The sequence below is a fragment of the Pteropus alecto genome, unplaced genomic scaffold, assembly GCF_000325575.1.
Source record: "Pteropus alecto unplaced genomic scaffold, ASM32557v1 scaffold11, whole genome shotgun sequence".
Lineage (NCBI taxonomy): Eukaryota > Metazoa > Chordata > Mammalia > Chiroptera > Pteropodidae > Pteropus > Pteropus alecto.
Window position 1 is genome coordinate 10,598,309 of NW_006431956.1, and position 23,270 is coordinate 10,621,578.

The 23,270-nt window shown below is 38.3% G+C and overlaps 1 protein-coding gene across 1 annotated transcript in view; it reads left to right on the top strand.

Moving 5' to 3' along the window:
• The window catches only part of MALRD1 (MAM and LDL receptor class A domain containing 1), a 533,295-nt gene that overhangs the window by 490,569 nt on the left and 19,456 nt on the right, over positions 1-23,270 (top strand). Inside the window, 2 exon segments of the mRNA XM_025043397.1 lie at positions 13,594-13,673; positions 13,768-13,864. Coding sequence (XP_024899165.1) covers positions 13,594-13,673; positions 13,768-13,864 — 177 coding nt within the window.

Below are 23,270 nucleotides of genomic sequence, written 5' to 3' on the forward strand. Positions count from 1 at the left end.
AGCCATCTGGGCCAAGAATCGCCTGTTTGCATATTTAATGTTAAAAATCCTGTTTTCCTTTTCCTCCGCAGCCCCCAGAACAGCAGTTAATCTTATATCTTCCCCATGCCAAACTCCCACCCCCAACACAAAGTGAGAGATTACAGTCTCTCTCAGTGGAAAAGCGGAATGACACCAGAATCAAGTCCTAGAAATTCTATAATAGGGGAGCACCAAGAAAAGGAACCTCATTGCCTTGAAATATAGCCTATTAGTCAATTGGTCCAGCCCATGCCAGAAACCCAGTGATCATCTTGTTAGGACTTTTCCCTGAAATACACTTAGAAAGATAAGAATAAACAAATGGAGAAGGAAGCCACTAATGTGAAAGACAGATAAAACCAATAAATCAACAGATTCAAGTAGAAAAATAGAACTCAGATAAAACAGAAACAGTGTGGAGAGCTGAAGAAAACGCTTAATTATATTTGATGTGTTCAGAGAGTTAGGAAATGTTTATGAAAAATGATTAGAGAAAAAAGAATGTTAGGAAATTTAAAATATAGCACTCAAAAATTTTAAACACTCATAAAAATGTTAAAACATAAAATCAGAGCATCTCCCAGAAAATAGAATATAAAGATGAGGAGAGTAGGCAATAAAAGTTCAATGGAAGGATCCATTCAGGAGATTCAAAATCCAAATAATAAGAGTTCCAGAATAAAAGAACAGAGTAAATAGAGCAGGGAGAGAACTGTCAGAAGAAATAACGCAGAAAAACTCGCCCAGATTGATGAAGTGTCGGGTACAGTGAATGAGAAAAGAGCCAGACAAAAGCCCTCCACGGAGAAATTTCAGAAAACCTGGGATGATGGCACCATCTGTGAAGGTAACAGTTCACATACAGAAAATGAGGAAAAACACTGGGAACTAGAAGATAATGGAGTTATCCAGCAGCTAGAAGGTAATGGAGATATCTAGATGATAATAAATCTTCTGACTTACTAGATCACATGATTTTCAAACCTGAGTTCCAAAGCCAACCATGCTTAAAATTGATGTCGAGTGTAATATTTCAAACGAAAGATCTCAAAAATTTAACATCTCACGCACAACTTTCCCAAGCAAACCGAGGGAGGAAATAGAGGAAGAGGATGACATAGGATCCAGGAAACAGAACTGACGTTGAAGAGAAGCCCTAAAAATTCTCAGAAAATAGGCCTAGAGAGCGAGCAGTCCACGTTGGCCCAAAGAAACAGGAAGGAGCCTTGGGACATCTCCAAATGAGAGCCTATCTGGTGGAAAACTGTATTGAGAAGGAAGATGTGGGACATTTTAAGAATTAGCCACAAAACCTAGAAAACTTAGTATATTAAAATAAATTGGGTAATTAACTCCAGGGGGGAAAAAAAAGTAAACGCATAATCTTTGTATACTGTTTGTTGGCCCAGCAGTGAACAGCAATATTTACATAGTAATACAATTATTAACTCTGAATATTGATTTAATTATAGAGTAGTAGAGGCAGTAAGGAGCTACTGTTTATTTAATGCAGTGAAATTTTTAACTATAACAATAAAATAGACAAATCAAGATAACACCATATTGTATATTATTAATAAAAATGGAGGTTCACACTAAAAGAAACAGTTAAGGAAACGGGAAGTATTTGGGAGCTTGAGTGCAGCTTGAGTTTTTGAACAATACACATGCAATGCTCTAGTGAAAATAGCAAATGCCCCCTTGTTCACACACACACACACACACACACACACACACACACACGTATGACCTCAAATGGGCACTCAGCACTGCATGAAAATGCTTGTTGCATGTGTCTAGTTTGAGTGATCTCTGACAGTCAGAAATTATTCCAATTTTATGCCTTCTCATCTCCGCCTCAAGTCTCCCACCCCACAGTACCCCCTCTGCCAATTACTTACCCTCAGATTTCTTTATAAGCCTCATGATCAGAGAACTCCCAACAGCAAATAACCACCCTCATGTTCCACGTCGTCTCTCAGAAAAGACCCTGTTTGTCCATGGGCTCTAGAATCCTTTCCTTCTCCTCGTCCCAATCTCCTCTATCACCCCTCCTATTCTGATCAGACATCGGCCTCTCCTGACCTACTGAATTGTCCACAAGCATGTGCTCATAGCTACACCCTTAAGCAGACATCACTCTCACCTGTTCTCGCTGTCGTTCCTGCTCCCAGCAAATTCATCTTCTCCATTTCGTGACAAAACTTCTCAAAAAAGTTGTCCATACTCACAGCCTCAAAACTGGTCCTTCCGCTGGCCCTGCACCCTCTCTGATTCCACTATATACATAGTTGCTTACGTAGTTAAGTAACTGTAAACATAGTTATTCGTTCATTGTCTTTCTCCGTCTCTCTCTCCCTCCATAAAATGTGCACTTCATGAGGTCAGGACTTGGTCTTTCGTGTGGCTATCCAAATGCTTAAGACTTAACACCTGGCCCTCGATAAATATTTTTAAACAAATAAATCAAGTTTAAAATCTTATTTCAAAAGAACACAATGATATTTTTTTAAATGTGTTTTAGTATATAGTGTATGTTACACAATATGGAACATACAGTGTGACAGTTATTTGAATATATTTTTAAAATCTGTTTTTAAAAACATTTGATTTACTACAACTATGCAATGTGAAGCAAATGAGAATCTATATTTTATGATTTTGCACCAATCTGTTTTTATAGTCTATATAACATGCTACACAAATAGCTAAATATTTAATAACATAAACACAACCAATACATGCTACATGTCAGTTCTCATTGCTTGAAATTCTGAATTTTAGTGCATACTTATTTTCTTGCAAATATGGTAAATAGTTAAAACTATATACATTTTTTAATAGAAAATGTTGCTCTGTAGATGGAGCGTGGTAGAAATCACCTAATATCAGGATTTATTATAACAGAAACTGCTGAAATCTAAGGAGAAGATAAGGCAAATTCTCTTTGATAAAAATTCATCATCAGCATCATCAGCTGGCTCTTACCTTGCCCTTCCTCCCACCCCCGCCCCCACTCCCACCAAGTTCTCTCCCTCCCATACATCAGTATTCCCGTCCAGGTAGTTAAAAATCTATTTGCCTTATGATACTTTCACAACGTGAAATAGCCCCTAACAGAGTCATTTTTCTTCCACTGCTGGCCACACCACCCTATTCTTATTTGAGAGATTTCTCTCTCCTCTGTGCCAACTCTAGCCACCGTCACCAGGCGTTACACAGTAGTAAGTCCATCATTCTTCATTTTGTCCAAGGGTGAGATCATTACGTAATCTAACAACACAGATATATGAACAATGAAAACATATACTTATATTCATATATTTTTTAAAATACTACAGTCTGCTGTTTAGAGTCTGTAATAGAAATTTTTTCCTGTATTCTATTTTGGGATTTTTTGCACATTTTTTAGCGAGATTAATCTATGATTATATGGATATGGTCCCCTTGGTTTATATAGCAGAGAGATGTAGCTTTATGAAACAAGTTAATTCACCTTAATCATTTCATATATTTAGGGTAGATACAATCTGGTAAATATCTGTTTATTAAATATGTGAGGGAAATCACCGGGAAACGGATCTAGGCCAGTAAATATATTAAGGGGATTACCTGTTAATAACCATGTATTTTTTCAGTGTTATTGCCCATTTTATATTTTTAGAAGAGTTTATGTAATTTGAGGGTTACTTAATCATTAAGAAGGAGAAAATTCATCAATACAGTGATTTAGAGGTAGAAACATTCTTGGAAGGAATGTTAGAACTTAAAACAATAGATTTTCTACTTACAATTTTACTGCTATCCTACAAGGCCCTCTGCCCTTTATACTGATTGGTTTGCCTTTTTCTTCATGGATCGTAACTGCATACAGATAGAAGAGGCAGTTTTTACAAAATCCTACAGCACAGTGCAGTCTCGTATTTAGCATTCTGGTAATTTAGTTAGGATTTTGGTATTTACAAGTGACAGTGTTCCCTGATTTTCTTCTGTGCACAGTACTTTTTGAGGTTCTGTTATCAGGCAAACATTATCTCCCTAAAGTAAATTGGGTAGCTTTTTATTTTCCAAAACACCATGTATAGCTTAGGATTTACCTTTTCTTGAAACTTCGAAAGACCAAAACAGCAAAAGAGCCTCGTCTTGGAACATTTTTTAAGGCTTTTTCAATATTATATTTGTTATTGAACTACTCTAGATTTCTACTGTTTATATTAATTTTATAATTTATAGTTTTGCAAAAATCATTTCTTTGAGGTTTTCAAGTTTCGTTCATATAGTTTAATGTAGATATGTATGTGTATGCACATAATATATAAGTAAATTTCTTTTCTACACATTCTGTGTAATCTATATGTATTTACAAATTAACATTTATACTTACAAATATATTTTAAATATACATACATATGTAATATTTATGCATGTGTGTTCACGTGTGCATAACATTTCAGTAGTAACAAACGCAGTGAAGAAAAATAACTAGGGTGGGCAGATCGCTAGAAAGGGGATGAAGAAGTGATTCTGGCTGTGGAATATTTTAAATAGACTTGTTGATTAAGATCTATCTGAGAGGGTGTGATTCAAGCCAAGATCACAATTCCACGATAGTGCAAACTATTCCAAGATTTGGGCAAACTGCTTATCTGTCAGAAAAAGAAAACATGAAGTTCCTGAGGCAAAAACAAGCTTCAGTGTTTTGGGGATGAGCACTATCATATCGCGAGAGAGTGAGTTTGGAGTCTAACAGACGCACCTAGAATAAGGACTAGAGGACAGAAGACGCTGGATAATTGCTCTCTGCACAGAGTGCAACGTATAGACTTTTTCCTCAGTCTGATGGAAAGTCACTAGAAGATTCTTTGTTTTCCACTAAGGAAGTCATGGGCCTCGCTACTTTACCAGAGGTCAAAGTGCGCCGTGGGCACCCATGGCTTCTCACCCTGGCCCTGTCACCACCCTGGTTGGTGGAAGTCCCCTCCAGAGCCAGCCGTTCACGGCCTGTCCTTTCTCGTTGTCAGCCTTACCATTTGGTGCTTACGTGTGTTTTCGTGTGTATTGAACATGGGAAGGAAAGAGAAGGTGGATAAGGTCTTACTGGAATTAGAGGTCAGAACCGACGTTTTCAAAGAAAATTCTTTTATACGTCATACGATGACAGAAGAAAACTTTCAAAAACCTATTTCTTATAGATACTACACCCCACAACAGAAATGTAATGCCTTTGCCTTCTTCATGTTAGAATGACACTAGTTTCTGTTGACTCCCATTTTTAATTGCTCAGTTTGTGAATTTTTTAGCTTCCTCGCTCTTCTTTTTTTCCCCACTCCGACTCCAGGGACATTTTCTTCATAACAACTGAAAAAAAATCGGGAGAAGTGAACCATTTAAAACATCAATTTTAGGGGTTCTTTTTTTTGTTTTGGTATCACATCAGCTACAGCACCACACCAACCTGTTTGAACAAAGGGGAAACAGAAAGACATTTTTACCTGCTCTATTTTTACTCTGAAGTAATTAAAGTTGTTTCTACCATGTTGTAATAATTTGAAATAATCTATGAATGTGCTTCCTTCCTACATTTGCAATTCCGTGCAACTTGACTATCAATTCAAGTGGAAATTACAATAAAAGCCACACAGGAGCATGTGATTTGCATTTTCAAATGCTCATCCCCTAAAGACAGAATCTGATAATATACACCCTACTTTTGTGAGGAAGTGAAATATCACAAATATTTCACAGATATCCATGTGATATAATGACAACCTCAAAAGAATATTCTAAAGCAATAGTTCTCAAAGTGTGACCCTAGACCAGCAGTCAATGTCACTTGAGAAATTGTTAGAAATGAAGTTCAGGGATCACTACACACTTATTAAATCAGAACTCTGGGGATGCGCCCAGCAATCTGTTTTTACAAAATGTCTAGTTGATTCTGATGCATACTAAATTATAAATCACTGGTATAATGATTAAACGGAATAATACATGTACAAAATAAAAGTGCTTTGATAACTGTAACACAAATCCATTATGGTGATGATAGTGAATATTTTCAGTAAATACCTGTGAGCAGGATTGTGCTAATTAAAGCATAGGAGAGTGTAACAGGTATACTCATCTTGAAAAAAATTATAATCTAGAAAGATTTATAAGGAAAGAGACAATTGCAGAACTCTGTGCCAAGTGCTGTCACAGGAGTTTGCAGAGTGGCCAAGGGACCAAAGATGGTATATTTAAGACTGCCAGGGGCTCAGAGGAAGGCCTCCCAGGATAAATCTTATTTCGTCCGTGTCTTTACAGGTCCATATGAGCTAGCCACATTGATAAGGAGTGAAGCCGTCTTCCAGCCAATGAGAATAAATACCCTGAAGAGTCCTAGAAGGATGAAAGAGTATATCTCTCAGGTGAAGGGCTTCTTCCAATAAGAGTAAAGGGAGCAAAGGGAAAATTGAGGTCAGCGAGCTGTGCCACCAAGAAGTCACGTCAGAGAACAGCTGACGTGTAAAACCACGTCATCTGGACCGGGTTCAGAAAGCTGTGAGAAAGTAGTGAAGGGTTTGAATCAGGGAAGTTGACTATGTGACTTCAGTCAGGAGGCAGAAAATCCAGTTAGGAACCGGTAACAGTATTAGAGCGACTAGGGTCTTTGGCCATGTGGCAAAGCAGGACGGGGCAGGAGGAGGCCACATGTATGAGATAATTCGGTGGCAAATCGATGGAACGTTGGTGGTTGAGATGATGAAGTGGAGGAATGAATGTGGGAATGTAGAAATTGTTTTTTACCTATACATCTTTTTTTTTCTTTTTTTTTTTTTAAATAGAATCCTTATCTCTTTCTGGTGCTTGAAATGTCGGATTTCAAAATAGAATTAAGATTTCTTTTAGTGTCATAATTGTGAGGAAAAATGCAATCAAATCTGTTCTCTCCGTTATCCTGAGTCAGGAAAAAGTAGTGGATCCGGTCATCAAATTTACATTTATAATCTCGTCTAAATTTGAAGGTGCAAATAGCAACATTTTTATGAAATAACCGTTCCTCTGCATTAACACTTAATTTGTTCTTTTATTACTTTCGCTCTGGTTGAAATTCAAGTAGTTAAAAAAACAGAGTGAACCCTCTGCCAGTTCCCACCAAAGCAATCCATGAACACATGCTTGGAAAATGTGTGGCTCTTCATTCGTTTTTCCTGGCAGTGAGACATGTGCTGGGGCCAACATGCAAATGACAATAAGGGGCCAACATGCAAATGACAATAAGGGGCCAACATGCAAATGACAATAAGGGAGCTTTTGTTCCAGGTATGAGTAATGAATAGGTGTTGCCAAGCACACCCAGAAATAAGTTATTTCTGAACCCTGGGTTATAATCTCCTAATAGCAGAAGACCTGTTAGAATGTGGGCTCGGGCAGAGTGTCTAATTATATTTTATTTCTCCCTTTCTTCTGTTTGTGTAAAGAAAACAGACCCTTATGCATGGATAAAGTGGGACATTTATCTTTCTCTTTCAGATGGACTCTCCCTAATACTTCTAAATTTTATAAACTTTTTTGGAGCTAATTAGTCAAGGAAGAAATTAGTCCAAACAAATTAATTGCTGGTAGTCAGTGTGGAATTGTGGGGCTTTGTGGCTCAGAGATTACTTAGTGGCTTCTCCCATTTTCTCATTGTGCATTCAATGAATTCACCCATGACAATAAGGACGGCTTGGTAAGGGCTTACCTCAATTGTCCCACACCCATTCTGCTGGCACAGGCTCGGCACGTAGCCCTGAAAACACTTGGTCTGAGCTGATGCTTTTGTGCTAAATTGGAATAGCACCACTCTCTCCCGCCTTGGGGTACATACTTCTGACGGGTAGAAACCTCAGGCAGTGCTGGGGAGAGGAATCTTCAGTGAAGACATAGCATCTTCAGCGCCTGCTTTTTCTTCCCCTACCTGTGTAACTGGATCAGAACCTCCAGACATACTCATGGGTAAAAGTGTTTTTCAAATGGCATAATTAATAAGCCATAGAAACAGAAGCTGAGACAATGGCGTTTTGCTGCTTCGTAAGTCTTAACCGATGCTCAGATGCCAGCTCCTTGGAGGGCTGGTTGTTGAGGGCATAAAGTTAGCAGGGAATAGGCACGACCGTGATTTTACAGTACAAAGCAAAAGGCTGGGTGTGAGCTCGGCAGGGATGACACCTGACCGTCTGCAGCGTACTTTCCTGTGCATTACTTAATTCTCATACACCTTCAGTGAGGTGAGTTGTAATTGTTACTGTTTATAAGAGCAAACTGAAGTCATTTGATTCTCCCAAAGCCACATAACTAGAAAGAGGCAAAGTTTAGCCTCAAACCCAGGCATCTCACTCTATGACTTAGTCTTTTCCCAGCACCAACCACAGCTGCCCCATCCACACTCAGAGACAGTACCGAGATAAAGCTGAATGTGACAAATGGACATTTTCAGATCATTAAGACCAGAAGTGTCTTCTAGTGGTGCTCTCCTAACAGCTAAAAATTGTAAAGTTAACTACCATTATAAACAGCTATGTTCCACCTTTGGGAAATCTGTGGGAAGCAAAACCCTGTACTGAACAGAACATCGCCTAAAGGGACAGAGAGAAATAGTTTAAAATTTCGTTCAGGATGGACCCCTGGGTGACTTGCTGCTCAACTCCTCTGTGCCTTTAACTATAAAATGGAGAAATAATTCCTATTCTGTAAGATTATTGTATTAAAAATATTGGATTACAGCATTTAGAATACTGTTGAACACATAGCAGATATTTAATTATAATTCCTTTTGGACTTTATATATTGCAGTTTTCTGAAGCATGGAATGTAAATGTAGAATGATGCTGACTCCTATAAACAAAAATGATCTACAAAAAATTTAATAGTCATAACATGTTGCTATAAAAATGCCTAATAAAAAGTCTACTGCTATAATGCTAAATTATAAATCTAATCTGAAATATATTCAGAATGCATTCTGCTTCTGAAGGGATTTTTTTCTACATCCTTAAAAACTGCAATATTAGGGTAAGTATGGCTGAAAAAATATGGTGTAATAAAGAATTGGGAAATCTAGAGGTTAACTTAGGATCCCAATAGCAACTTATATTTGAACATATTTCTCTAGATCCCATGAATTACAGATGATTCCTATATTCTTGGATGACCAATTTTTCTGAAACATTGTTATATAATACACACATATGTAAACACTTTATTCTTTGGAATAAATATAATTTAATATATCACCCATTCTATAAATGTATAGTTGAGATTACATTTTTTTCACTTTCTGGATCTGGAAAAATAGATTCCTGAAGCAATTCTTTTATCCTCTCCTTTAGCACTTTTCTTTACTTTTCTTATATTTCATATATTTTATTTTCTACTTTGTATCTCAGTTATTTTTATACTGTGTTTTTATTTCCTCTAAGTTTATGGTCCTACAAATTCTCAAATATGTCTTGTCCATCCTTTATGTATGTAGTAGAGTCATCTTATACACAGCAGACATTCAATAAATGTTTTATGAATAAGGGATCATTGATTTAATGAAGAGAATTCAGGTATCAAAACAGAAGAGTAGAAAAGCTAAAGATATGTTTGTGTTCTGGTAACGGGAAGCCCAACTCAAATGGCTCAGATGATGGAAGAATTTATTAACTCATGTAACTAAAGAGTCTGAATGCAGAGCAGGCTTGGAACGTCAACTGATGGAGAAGTTTGCAATGCTATTAAGGTTATTCCTCCTTTTCTCATTTTCATAGGCTGTCTTCCTATTGGTTTATTTGATCCTCAGCCTGGCTTTTGTAACAAAGTGGTAGGGAGAGGGCTGCCTGAGCTCACAGGGCTCCATGTTCCCTTTTTCATATCTGAGTTAGAGAGAATAGTTTCTAACCACCAAGTAGCCATCACAATGTCCCCCAGGATGACAGCATTCTTACTGGTCAAGCCGGTGACCTGTGAACCAACCCCTAGTGATTAGGAATAATCACCCCATGTGGTGATAGACAGAGTCTTGAGACAAAACACTACACCAAGGAGAATGAGATAACCCCAAAGGTCAGGTTGGGGCTTAATCCCAACCAAACCATAGAAAAGCTTACAATTTGGTGAAGGGAAGGGATGGAGTACGGGTTCTCAAATGAATTCTGGGGAGGCGTTCACAACACACTGTATGATTAGATAATCGTTTGAACTTCCATAGTTACAAAACGTTTAAACTTACTAGGTATATGAAATAAGTGACAAAAGACACAGCCTCTCTTAGTCAAAATAAATCAGATTTTCCTCATATGCGTTTTGGTTATGAGTACTTTCTGGGGGGAAAAATGGTGATTTTTCTTCCTTTCTGTCAACTTTAACAGTTAATTTTATTGGTTAAGCTGATTCTAGTGACTCACTATAAAAATATAAAACCTCCAAAATAATTACATCACATCTAACATTTATTTTCTCCCTTCTTGACATTAAAACAAAACAAATAAGCATTCCAATTTGGATTAAGGTATCTTAGTCTTAGCATAAGAATTACATAATGCTTAAGTTCTATATCCTTTGGGATTATACAAGAAGTAAACTCACAGTTATATTCAGCTTTGTTCAGTCATAAAATAGCTAAGAAGCTATTTAGCAAGGGCTATTTTACTCTTTAATTAATTGTCAAGCAGATATGCTGAATCTCATTGTCCCATTCTTTTAGGCGTCTTATTTTTAGCATCCAACAATTATGCAGTCTTCCCCCATACCCACCCCGCTCTGACACCCAACCACCCAGCTCCTCATAGCTCTATCTAGGGTGCCCAATAGGACTGGTTCTCTCTGGTTGTTATCTGCCTACCCAAAAGCACACCGAATTCTACTCGACATCTCATCTGTTCTCCTGATTTTAATGGAGTCTAGAGCTCAGATTGCCACAATTACTTTGAACACTGAATTATCTACTTGCTCTTTCTGCAACTGAGCAGATGTTTCTCCTTGGTGCATAGGGGTGAAGGAGAAGGAAGAAAGCGACAACAAAAAGATTAAACTAAAAAAAGTATGCATGTTAATTTCTGAAAATTAAATATCTGTATGAGTTGTTTATATAGATAGCTGAGCTTAAGGAAGTTCATGATTCATTGTTAAAAGTAAGAGCCAGTTAGTTACAGAGAGATATAGATGCTTCTATTACAGAAAACACACATGAGATTCATATATACGTGTGTGTGTGTGTGTGTGTGTGTGTGTGTGTGTGTGTGTGTGTGTGTTCTATGAGAAGGAGAAAGGAATGGAAAGAGACATACTTGGCTGTTTATATTGGTTACATCAGGAGAGTGAAATTGCATATGTAGGTGAAGAGTTGTGTTTTAACATGTATTTGTGCATAATTTCACTTATTTATTTAAGCGTGTGTTATTTCAATATGATAAACATCAAATGAGGAGGAAGTGATGGTCAGGATTCAGTTTGGTGTAGAGATTGCAATTTTCATTTCGAGGAACAATTCGTTCCTTGACTATAAGTTTTTGAATCAGATTTTACTGTGTAATTTTAAAATTTCAGTAATTTCTATTCATATTTCAAAATTGATATCTATTAAAATTCACAAACAAACAATAAGTCACCTCGAAAACATTTTTAGAAAACATTTGGTTTCAAGATGGCAGACTGATGCACAAGTTGAAACTCTTGGAGGTGATATACTCATTTCCTTCTATTACTTTTCTCATGTTAGTTGATAAGATTATATCACCATTATGTAGTATTTAATATAATTGTTCTTTGGTTAAATAAATAAATACATAAAGATTCAGTGATATGTATTTATGTACCTATTGGGAAGAAGGTTGTATCTTGTTATTGTTACAAGTAAACTTTTATCAGTCTAAAAACAAATTGCCTGTCATAATTTTTCTTTTTATCCATAGTATCTATACCTATTTCTATAAAATTAACATCACATTTTTTTCAGTATAGTTGAAAAACCTTTTTAGTAAAGAACTGTCAAAAGAAAAGGTCACTTAATACTCTATTTGTCCATCACCAGGAGATACATATATAGATAGATTTATACTCAAGTATATGTATATATGTGTATCTATATACAAAACATATAAATACATATACACAGATACATAGAAGCTAGACCGAAAATGGGTAATAGATGACGTTGGTACTGTTTTCCATTTGGTTTGGCTTTTCCCCATTATTTTTTTAACTGGTATTCCAAGATACTGTCCACTGAAATTTATCTTAATAGTAATCTGATGCCAGAATTCTAAAGCATCCCAGTTAACGCAGAATGAAAAAGTTTCCCCTATGTCTAGGCCACACCAGAATGTGCACGTGGGAAAGACAGACATGCAGAGTCATGCTGTCAAATAATGAGGACTGGCAAGGAACATATCCTAAAGGTTGTGAGAATAAAAAAAAAAAAAAAACACCAAATACTGCAAGCTACAGCAATTCAGGTTAATTTAAATATTCATTTCAGGGACATCAAAACAATCAAATTGTCTTAAATGTCTACCTTTTAAAGAATACTTACTAAGGAATGAAGGCATTCTCATAAACCTCCTTGAACCTCTCAGCTTTCTTTATTTAATAAAAGCAGTGGCTTTTGTGTAGGAATTGCTATTGAGCATTCTGATTTTCAAGTTCAAAAGCGATTGAGAGAAAATGTAACAAATGGGTGCTGAAGAAGCATTGCTTCTAACACACAGCTTTTATGCGTGCACATTCAAAAGCTAGTTTTTAATCCTGTTTTGTAGCATGTACCATGAACTTGGCAGGAAATCCAACTAACCCTTTCTTAATTTATATCCTATTATTTCTGGTAAACAAGAAGGTATACACAGGCTTTCACACCCATATGCAAACACATTCTATCAGAAGTATCTGATACATTTACCACTTAGAAATAAACCTCATCTTCCTTTGATGCACAGCCAAGTCTCCATTTCTGAGCAAGCTGAAGACCGTCCACAGCAAAGGCGATGCTCTCTGTGTTACAGGTTTCATCATGTACATCCCTAAGAAAAGCAAAGGTAATGAAACTCTAAGGGTATTCCTAATACATCTAATGAGATCATTAACCTGATCCCAAATCTACGAACCTAAAAGATCATCCATTTTGTAATGAGAAATAAATATACTCTTTGGTTTATATTTCTGTTAATCTATAATTCGAATGTTCTCTATCAATATCGGAAAGAATTTAAATCTGTTCACTGTTGAAAATGTGCTAGCTCTTGGATTTGAGATAAATGATAAGTAAAACGGACACCGGCGAAAAGCAAGCCAGTTTTGGGAAACATAAAAGGAGCCTGTGAAAACCAAGTTCCTACCTTATAAAGTCAAGAAGGGAATGAATATTGAAAAAAAATTATCTTACATAATAATACAAAAATAAAATTCGATTTTGTTTTTCTTCGGTTTGAACATTTTTGGTTTTTTATCAACATTACCCACATTCCTGGCATCTCATTGCTTATTGACATTCATCATTTCATTGCATGACAAAACTGCTAAAATATGTTTTCACTTCTTTTTTTTTTCTGCCATATTTTATCGCATTTCCAGATGTGAACAAGGATGGAAAGGAAATTGATGTCACATCAAAGTTGATTCTCCTCCTGCAGATTTCACGTACACTCAGAATAGTAGGTGACATTGTGACTAAACAAAACATTTGGTTTTGGGGTCTCTCATATTTGTGACTGCATATTTATCTTTTTCATTGGTTTGAAATTCTAGACATTTGGACTCTCCTGAGTATTGGATTAGTTTTTCTGCTGACTCATATTACCATCACGGTCCTGTGTTTTCTCGTGAACAGAAAGATGCCAGTAAGGTAAATGAAACCTTTTTTTTTTTTTAAATAAATGAAGCCTTTGATTGCTGACTAAAGTATATAGTGGCAAAACAATTATCTGAAACGCTTCATTTGCTGTATTTTCCTTCCACCCTGTTTTTACAGGCAGGTAACTTTAGTGTTTCTATACTTTATGGGTTTCTTTCTCTGGGCAGAAAGCAGTAGCTACATAACAATAATCACTCTTCTTTTTTTTTAGTAAAAAGCCTTAAATTGACTTTTCAGATTATGTTAGGGGCCTTTTAGATGACAAGGGAACATGGCATTGTTTACAAATTAAAAAGACATGATAGGTGGTGCCTAGGGAAGGTAGCAGAGCTGCAAATGAGATACTTTCTTTACCTGTCTGTGGAGGCTGACGTCTAGGCACCAACGTTCCCGGCCAACACCCCCATGTCATAACCAATGCACAGAACAGAGGCCAAAGACGGGCTGTCTCTGCAAGCTGAGCTCGCGCATAACCTAGTACAGGTACCCCCAAACCCCTGGCCATGGACAAGTACGGTCTGAGGCCTGTTAGGAACTGGGCTTCACGGCAGGAGGTGACTGGTAGGAGGAGTGAGTGAAGCTTCATCTGTATCTGCAGCCGCTCCCCAACACTAGCATCACTGCCTCAGCTCCACCTCAGATCATCAGGCATTAGATTCACATAGGAGCACGGGTCCCTGGTGCAAACAAGGTTGGGGACCGCTGATCTAGAAGACCTCACAATATACAGTACCAGTCCGGATACTGTGCACTTCCTACGCGGTACCCATCTTCCCATCAGCTGTATGGGATACAGGTTACCCCAGTAATGAAAGTGATTGACTTTTCCATGAACTGAACAAGATAAAGGCCCAGAATTTAATAAAATTTTAAGAAATTGAAGAAATGCATCATGTTTTGCATGCTGAGTTTGTGGTCAGAGGTTTATATCTGCGACACTGAAGCGTCACAGAGCATGGAATAACTGCATTTTCTTTGGCGTCAATTCGTATGTGCCTCCACTTGATGAATTCTTCTCAGATCTCGAGTCTGCAACCTTATTAATTAGCAGACAACAAGCTTATCCAAAACATATCAGTTAAGGCAAAGTTATTCTAAAACTATGGTGTTCATTAGAAAAAAAGAGACACGAAATGTTTAATCCTTTACTATCCAGAAGATCTTACTGATCTTTTCATACTTTACTTATTTCTTGCATATGCCTAAGAGATGCCAGACAATGTGAGTGTCAACATGAATGAGAAGCAGTCTGGACTTAAGGGAGTTTGTAATCTAGTGGAAAAGCACAAAGCTACTAGTGAAACACTGGTTCTGTTCTAGAATGCACACACGCATTCGTCAGAGTTCTCCAGAGAAACAAAAATGATGAGTAGGTAAATAGAGAGATGATAGATACATACATACATAGATACATAGATACATAGATGCATAGACAGATATCCTATTGTTTCTTTGTGTGTGTGTGTGTGTGTATATATACATATCTTTAAATATAAGCATAGATAGATATCCTATTGTTTCTTTGTGTGTGTGTGTATATATACATATCTTTAAATATCTTAATACAGTATATAAAATAACATACTATATGGCATTATGTTATAAATATGATAGCAATGTATGCTAAAACACATTAATGTAGTATATTAAGATATCTTGAGATTAACATATCTCTATATAAAGAATAAGATATTTTAATATAGTATATTAAGATATAATCTTAATTACATAAATGATACTTAATATTAATTAATCATTATTTTAATTATATTGATAATAAAATAATTTTAATTATGTTGATAATAAAATTAATAATATTAATATAATATATTGAGCTAGAAAGCGATTTGTTTTAAGGAATCGCCTCATGCAGTTGGGGCTTGGAAGCGTGAAACTATTGGGCAAGCCAGCAAGTTGCATATTCAAGTAAAAGCTGATGGCACAAGCGTGAGTCCACAGTCCGCCCAGCACGCTGCCGGGCTGGAAATACACACAGGGTTTCTATGTTACAGCCTTGAGGCAGAATTTCTTCCTCTTTGGGAAACCTCAGTCTTCGCTGTTAAAGCCTTCAAATGATTGACTGAGGTTCACCAACATTACTAAGGTGATCTGTTTTACTTATAGTTGGCTGATTGTAAATGTTAATCATGCCTAAAAACACCTTCGTAGCAACATTTAGACATATGTTTTAGCAAAGGACGGGTCGTCATAACCTAGGCAAGTTGACACATAAAATGAATCATCACAATATGCGAATAAGTTGTCATTTTAACATAACCAGCCAGAGTATCAGAAGGAACCATAAATTTCACACTTTCTCCAGATTCATGTTGGACAGCCTGTACCATCGGGGCTTTGGAGAGACCCCTCAGGAAACTGTCGGTGGCACTATGCCACAGCCTGACAAAGCCACCTCCCCTTTCCTTCATTTCTATTATTCTTCTTCGATATCATACTTTCCCATTTTTCTTCACTCCTCACCTTCTTTCTTTGCCAACTCCATATTTCTATTTTCTCATTCCCTATTTCTTTGTTCATCTCTTCTTAATATTTTCTCTGTCTCTCTACTTCTTAAAAAAAATTTTTAGTCCTCTCCTTCTTGCTATCATTTATCGATGGTCTCCAAAGTTTGCCTTTATATCTGCTTCCCATCCCATTCTATGCACTCTCCATGAGAGATGTCATTCTTTTCCAAGGTTTCAAATGCCATCTGTATGTTAATGGCTTCAAATCATCCCTCTCTCTTACTGAAATTCTGTTCCATGCTCCAGATCCACACCATGCTTTCAATTATTTGCTAGGCTTCTCTGTAGAATTTCTCTAGATGCAGCGACTTTACCGTATAAGCTATTGGTGCCCATCATTTCCATAGCCTGTAACCTACCCGTGAGGTCCCAGGAATAAAGGGTAATGTCATTATTTGAGATGGAAAGTTTAGCTGTATCTGTTTTTATTATCTTGCACAAACAAACCGAAACTCTTAACAGACTAGAAAAACCCCTGCACAAGATTAACAAGAAATTGAGTGAAATTGACTGCATGTCTCAAGTAAGAGGCTCCCATTACCACATATTTTAAACAACTGTCAAAGATTACCAGTAATTGGGGTCAGACACAACCCACTGAGGCTTGTTACTGGGAGCAGAACCATCTACACCATCATCACCCAGCCTTTCATTTCTCCAGTCTACATAAGGAAAGGACTGGAAAGAAGAGAGAAGGGGTCTTGGAAGTCATTGTCTTTGCAGTAGTATGGTGTTTATAGTGAGAAGATTTTACCTCCTCCCCAGTGAAGGAGAGAGGAAGCTATCACCACCAGCAGCACGGCCCACCGCCAAATGCCAGTCGAGACCAAAGAAAATAGATAGTTAAGACTGGTGATGCCTGGGAAGAAAAGGTGCAAAATTTGATTCCTGTGCTGCATCAGAGTAGAGTGTAGAGAAAAAAGATCTTAAGAGTATTTGACACACGTACCCTTTGCAAACAGACATAAAGACAATTTTTGGTTCAGTGCGTTGAAAGCGGGTGGCTCTGGGAGCATTCTGTACCATGTAATGTACCTGACGACAATCAGAGAACAGGAGGCAGGTGGGAATTATGCTGTATCCCAGCTCCGCACAACCCTCCGAAGGTGTGAAGGAGAACCTGTGGTTTCCTTCTTGAGTCAACTTGAAGAAGTGCACAGAGCAGAGATAAGTTGGAGTCGGAGGGCTGTGCAGGCAGCTGCCAGTGTAGGTGAGGTGACGTCCCTCCTGAAAAGGGCACTGGGGGCGGAGCTGAGCTAAAGGTTGACGCAGCTGCTCTTCCTTTAAACAATATTCAGTGACAACAGAATGGGTTTCCCCTGGCGCACGCGCGCACACACGATCCACATACTATCACTACGGAGCCATGACAAGAGCAAAGAGAGCTACACAAACTCATTGCGCAGTGGGACGCGCCTCCCTAACGATGACAGGTGACTAGTTACTAAGAAAATTACAGCCTCCCATGTCCCCCTCTTCTCTCTGTCCCCACCAAAGAGCAAAGCCTTGAGAAATGGCAGGGCAGGGGGGTTTCAAAGCCAGATCGTGACTTTCACTCTCTTCCTTACTCCAAGCGGCAGCCATGGTCAGATCTCCAGTCTGAAATGGGGAAAGGGCAGGAAACAAATAGAGATTAGAACCTGATGTTATATGGCAGCTTTACAGTAGATTGGACTACATTTTAATCATTAAAAACTAAATTTTAATCATGAAAAATGATAGTTTAGTTAGGAAATTTGCCCAAGATATGTGAACTGGATATTGAAGAAAGGATGGTTGATAGAATATGGTAGACATAAATGATTGCATATACACACACACACACACACACACACACGTGTGTGTGTATATATATACACTTTCATATATATATGTGTATATATATATATATACACACACACATATATATATATACACACACACACACACATATATATATATATACACACACACACACATATATATATGTGTGTACTCTCTCTCTCTCCCCCATGAGCAGGGTTTAGCTTTTTGAAATATCTCCATCAGTCAATTGCCCAAATCTTAGTCCCCACCCCTAACAGAGGAGCATGAGGTTCAAGGCTGGAGATCCGAGCCAGTATTTCTGTCTCTGACCCCCTGAGGTTCCCCTCTTTGTCCTCTTCCCTCTCCCTTGTACCTTCTCCTCTGATTTCAAAAATCTCAGAAGAAAAGGTTTTATTCCCCATTAGTACCCAAACAAAAGCCACTCGAGACTGTATCCCCAGTCTTACTGGTGATCTCCCAAGTCACTCGTTGCATCCCCTGACCTGGAGGCCACTAGTGGAATCAAAGAGAGAGGAACTGCCTCAGAGGAACAGACTGGCCTCAGCCGGCACAAGGCGGACACAAACCAGGACTAACACCGTCCACTGCGCCGAGAGTCTATCGACTGAAGTCTGCCTACCCTGAGGCCTCGGAGACTTCTCAGGACTTGAGGCACAAATGGTGTCAGGAGGCATTTCACAGATGCTCGAATTTCGCATATTCTCTTCTAGATTGAGAAAGGCTCATTTTGTCTGCCACTTCACCTTTCTCATTTATTCTTTCATGAGTATCCTTCTCTTTACCTCATACCCATCCTGATTCTTACCAAAATAAATTACCTGTGGGAGGGGGGCCGAGGAATAGCCCCTGGGGAGACAAATAGAGAATCTGAGAATGCGGCACCCCAAAAAAGAGACTCACACAGTTAAAAAATAAATTTGAGATAAGCAATATTGAAAAGGAAGCGAGAGGTAAATCTTTGCTGAGTTTCTCTCTCTCTCTCTCTCTCTCTCTCTCTCTCTCTCCCCGCCCCCACTCCCACCTTCTTCCCACACTCCCCTCTTCCCTTCCTCCTTCTCCTTTCCCAGTTAGATTTTAAAATGACAGTTATTGAGATGATTGTCCTGGGTCACCTTTTAACATATATATTTGAGTTGAATCGTGAAGTCAAACTTTTCTTGAAAATTTAGTTTGATTTGGCTGATTGCATAGAGGGCAGCATTGGCTTTGTCATTTAGGTTACATGGCAGATAAATTCCATTATTTCAAGAAGCTCAATGTAATATATTTTAGAAATTATATCCTTTGCAACATGTATATTAACTTTAAAATGTAAAAGGAGATCCATAGTTTTTCAAAATTATGTTAGAGAAAACTCAAGTGACAATGTTCAAAGACCATTGTACCACAATGTGGAAAGGTCTCACCTTTCCACATTGACCCTTAGAGAAAGTCTCACAATGACCCCAAAGCGCATGGCCTTCTGCAGCTTCTGACTGGCAGAGGTATCCAACCCCATATATTTTTGATGCCAGGCAAAAATTTCCTGGCATCCCTTCGGGATAGTGACCGAGCTGTCAGAATGTTGTTCTCAAGAAGACAGTTGCACCACTATTATGCGGTGTTATTACCTAACTATTTCCATATTATTCAGTCCTCATCTTTGTGTCCCCACTGTCTAGCATTGTATGCATAATTGGTACCCAATATGTGACTGTCAAAGACTGTACTTTATTGAATATTATCAATACTTCAGAGCATCACCAAAAACATTGCTTATATCTCCTGATTACATTTAAATAAACATTGCACATCGAAATTTTTAAAAAGTCTTTTTGCATGAAATCATTTAAGTCATAAAGCAAGTTAGAATGTCTGGCCTAGAGATGGATAAGTGAGACAACAGTGAGTCACCTTGAAAATAATACTAAACTTTGAGATGCACAGGAATTAATATAAGCAGGAAATTCATCGCCCTCTCTAAATAAACCTTAACCTGAAGATTTTTCATTAGATTTTGTAAAAAGAATCTGTAGCATAAGAGGCCCTTCAGTACTTGAAAGAAACATTTTTTATTAAATTTTTTAAAAACACAGGCTGGAGCACTATATGCTCAGACAATGCTAAGCACAGCAGTGAGCCACTTAGCACTGTTTTTAGAGATCTGGTTTCCTGGATTTTAGTGTACGTTCCGTGACCTTCTGTTAGTTACTTGCCACCTAATGTATTAGTGAAGACATTTTGATTGCAGACGAAGGAAGCAACTCAAGCTGGCTTAATCAAAATAAAGAATTCCATATAAAAATGCACATGCCTCCCAGAGATGAAGGGTAGGAAGGAGTGAGGTAGGACCTCAGAAAGGCCTGGACTCAGCAGAATTCTTCATCTGCCTCACACCTCTGCTTCTTTTTGCTTCTCCACTTAGAGATCTTCTCTGAAGACATGTTTCCTCTATTCACTGTCTACATAAAAAAATGATGTCACTTAGAATATGGATGCTAGTCACTATATGTCTCCAGGCATGTGGAGAGACTAATTTTTGTCCTCTTGTCCCTTATTCCAAAAGAAGACCTGATTAGCCCACTTGGAACAAGATCCTATTTCTAGTCAAATCAAATGTGGATGAGATATGGGGTAGGGTCAATAGTATAAACATGGCTGCAGTTACCCCACATCAAGGTACCGTTGTGGTGGGGATGGGCCAAGAAGGGGGTGACTGTGAAAGGTCTCTGACACGTGTGTACTATACCTGTCTCCATGGTCCAAATGCCACCAGATATTTATTCTGCCATGTACTTTAGAGGAAGCAGCAAAAATGGCAGCCTTCTACAGTCATTTGTAGGAATAGACGATAGGTTTTATGAACTTAGGAATCAAGATTAAATGATACAAGTAGTAGTGGACTATTTATTCTTCCCTTACCAGCAGCTCCATTATACCTGCCGCTTTCCTATTTTAGATAATATCGACTTTCCTGGGGAAAAATTGTCAAATAAAGACGTGTTCACTCTATGACCTGCCACCACGAACGAGCCCTATCTCATCTGATCTTGGAAGCTAAGCAGGGTTGGGCCTGGTTAGTACTTGGATGGGAGACCATCTAGGAATATCAGGTCCTATAGGCATTAAAAAAAAAAAAAAAAAAAAAGACGTATTCATTACCCTGTATTATGGCACTCACTTTTGAAAGATTGTGTTCATTTAACCAATTAAGTAACACAAGTTTAAAATAAACATTTCATTTAGCTCTGCTGAGAAATAGGATATGTCTATGTAAAGATATGGGGAGGAGTTTAGATCTGGAGATTTTCTAAATAATTTCATAGAATTGTAAGAAAGTGTGTGTAACAGTAGATAGACTGCTAAATAGGAAATTATAAGACCTGAATGCGGTCTTGGGAATGCCTCATGATTCAACTCCACAAGCATTTATGAAGATTTCCTATGTGCTAACCATGAGAGATCTCAAGGGTATATAAGACGATATCCTTGCTTTCTGACTCATGCTCAATTATAATGTATGTTTGACCATGATGTGTGTAATGGAAGAAATATAAACCAAAATACTTTGGGGGTGAAATGGGAGGAAAGAATGATCAAGAGAATAATTGTTGTTTGTATTTCTGATAAGAAAGAGAGGCGATTAGGATAACCCCACCGCAGATACAGATGGTTCTTGTTTGAGATTTATTAATGAATTGCCCTGACCTCCAAATAAAATATCTATGGGAATCTCTTTACCAGACCCTTTCCCAACACCAACACCTTGTATGATAATGCGGAGCTTTGAGGGCAGAAGGTTAGCTGCTCTTTCAATTTGAGGTCCCTAGAGAGGCCTAACCTGGGCCCAGCAATCAATATTTATTGTTAGGAAAACTCAAAATCTTGCTTTCACTATGCCTCAAGGCATTCAGCTGCTTTTGCAGCTAGAGTGTCACCAGGGAGCCTGCCCTGGTCCCAGAAATGAATACTTAGTCTTAGCAAACTGGATTTCCACCAGCAGCAACGCCCATGATGCCAGCCAAAATTTCTTCTCTGCACATGAGTGTCTCTGCCCACACAAAGTACAAGCTGTTCAGATCCACGACCTAACTCCCCAATCTCAGCTCCTTGTGCATATACTGGCCATGCTCTGCCAACCCCGCTAAATGTTTACTTTGAGCAGGAAAAGGGAAATCGAAAAGAGGAATTCAGAATCTTCCCCTTAGAAATGAGATTGGACCACATGTGGTGATTCCTCTACCTTCGCTTCCTCCTTCCTCACTATTTTAAAGAGAAGCCTATGCAGCCTGTTCCCTGATACTTTCCCCTTAATCACCACCTTTGTTTTTTTGTCGTGAAATGGCCCATAAGGGAGGACTCAAGGGAGAAATAACATTTGTCCCAAGAGTGAGGCCCTCCTCTCAGAAGGGCCTCACTCCCTGCCCTGTGACCAGGGATGTCATGAAGTTGTAGCTCCTTCTATTCAGAGTAGAGTGAGTAGTGCACAGAACAAGTCTTGTTCTGTCACACGGGGGTGACATATTCTAGAGAGCCAGCAATCTGGGTGGATTAATTAAGTGGGCAGCAGAGGGAAGATGGCATTTGTACTCAGACTTGAAGGATGAAGAAACCAGGCAGAGATGAGGAAAGGGGATTAAGAAAATAAAAGAAAATGTAGGAACTCGTGCTTTCAAAAATGGCTCACATAGCTGTAGAATATGGGAAGAGTAGCAGTAAATCACCTGTATTAAAGTATGTTGCAGAGAGGTGGTTAAAGGATTTTGAATGCCTACTAAAGCGATGTCAGTTCATTAAGAAAAAGAATAGGGCCGAGTGCTGGCTTTCTTCTGTCTGTCCACCAGATCTGCTCTCCACACTTTTCCACTAAACAGGATGGAAAAGTGTCAAAGGAAAATCTGGAGACTTGACCTTTACAGATTGCATTCATGAGCTCCCTTGTCATCTGTTATATTTGGCCAAAGTGGGGCACCTTGAGGGAGGAAGGAGGGAATGCTGCGTATTCATAGCCCTGGCTTTCTCTTGCAATGGAGATCCAGCCGGCTGCCGGAAACGATAGGTCTGTCAGGAGCCCCTGTGCATGGACA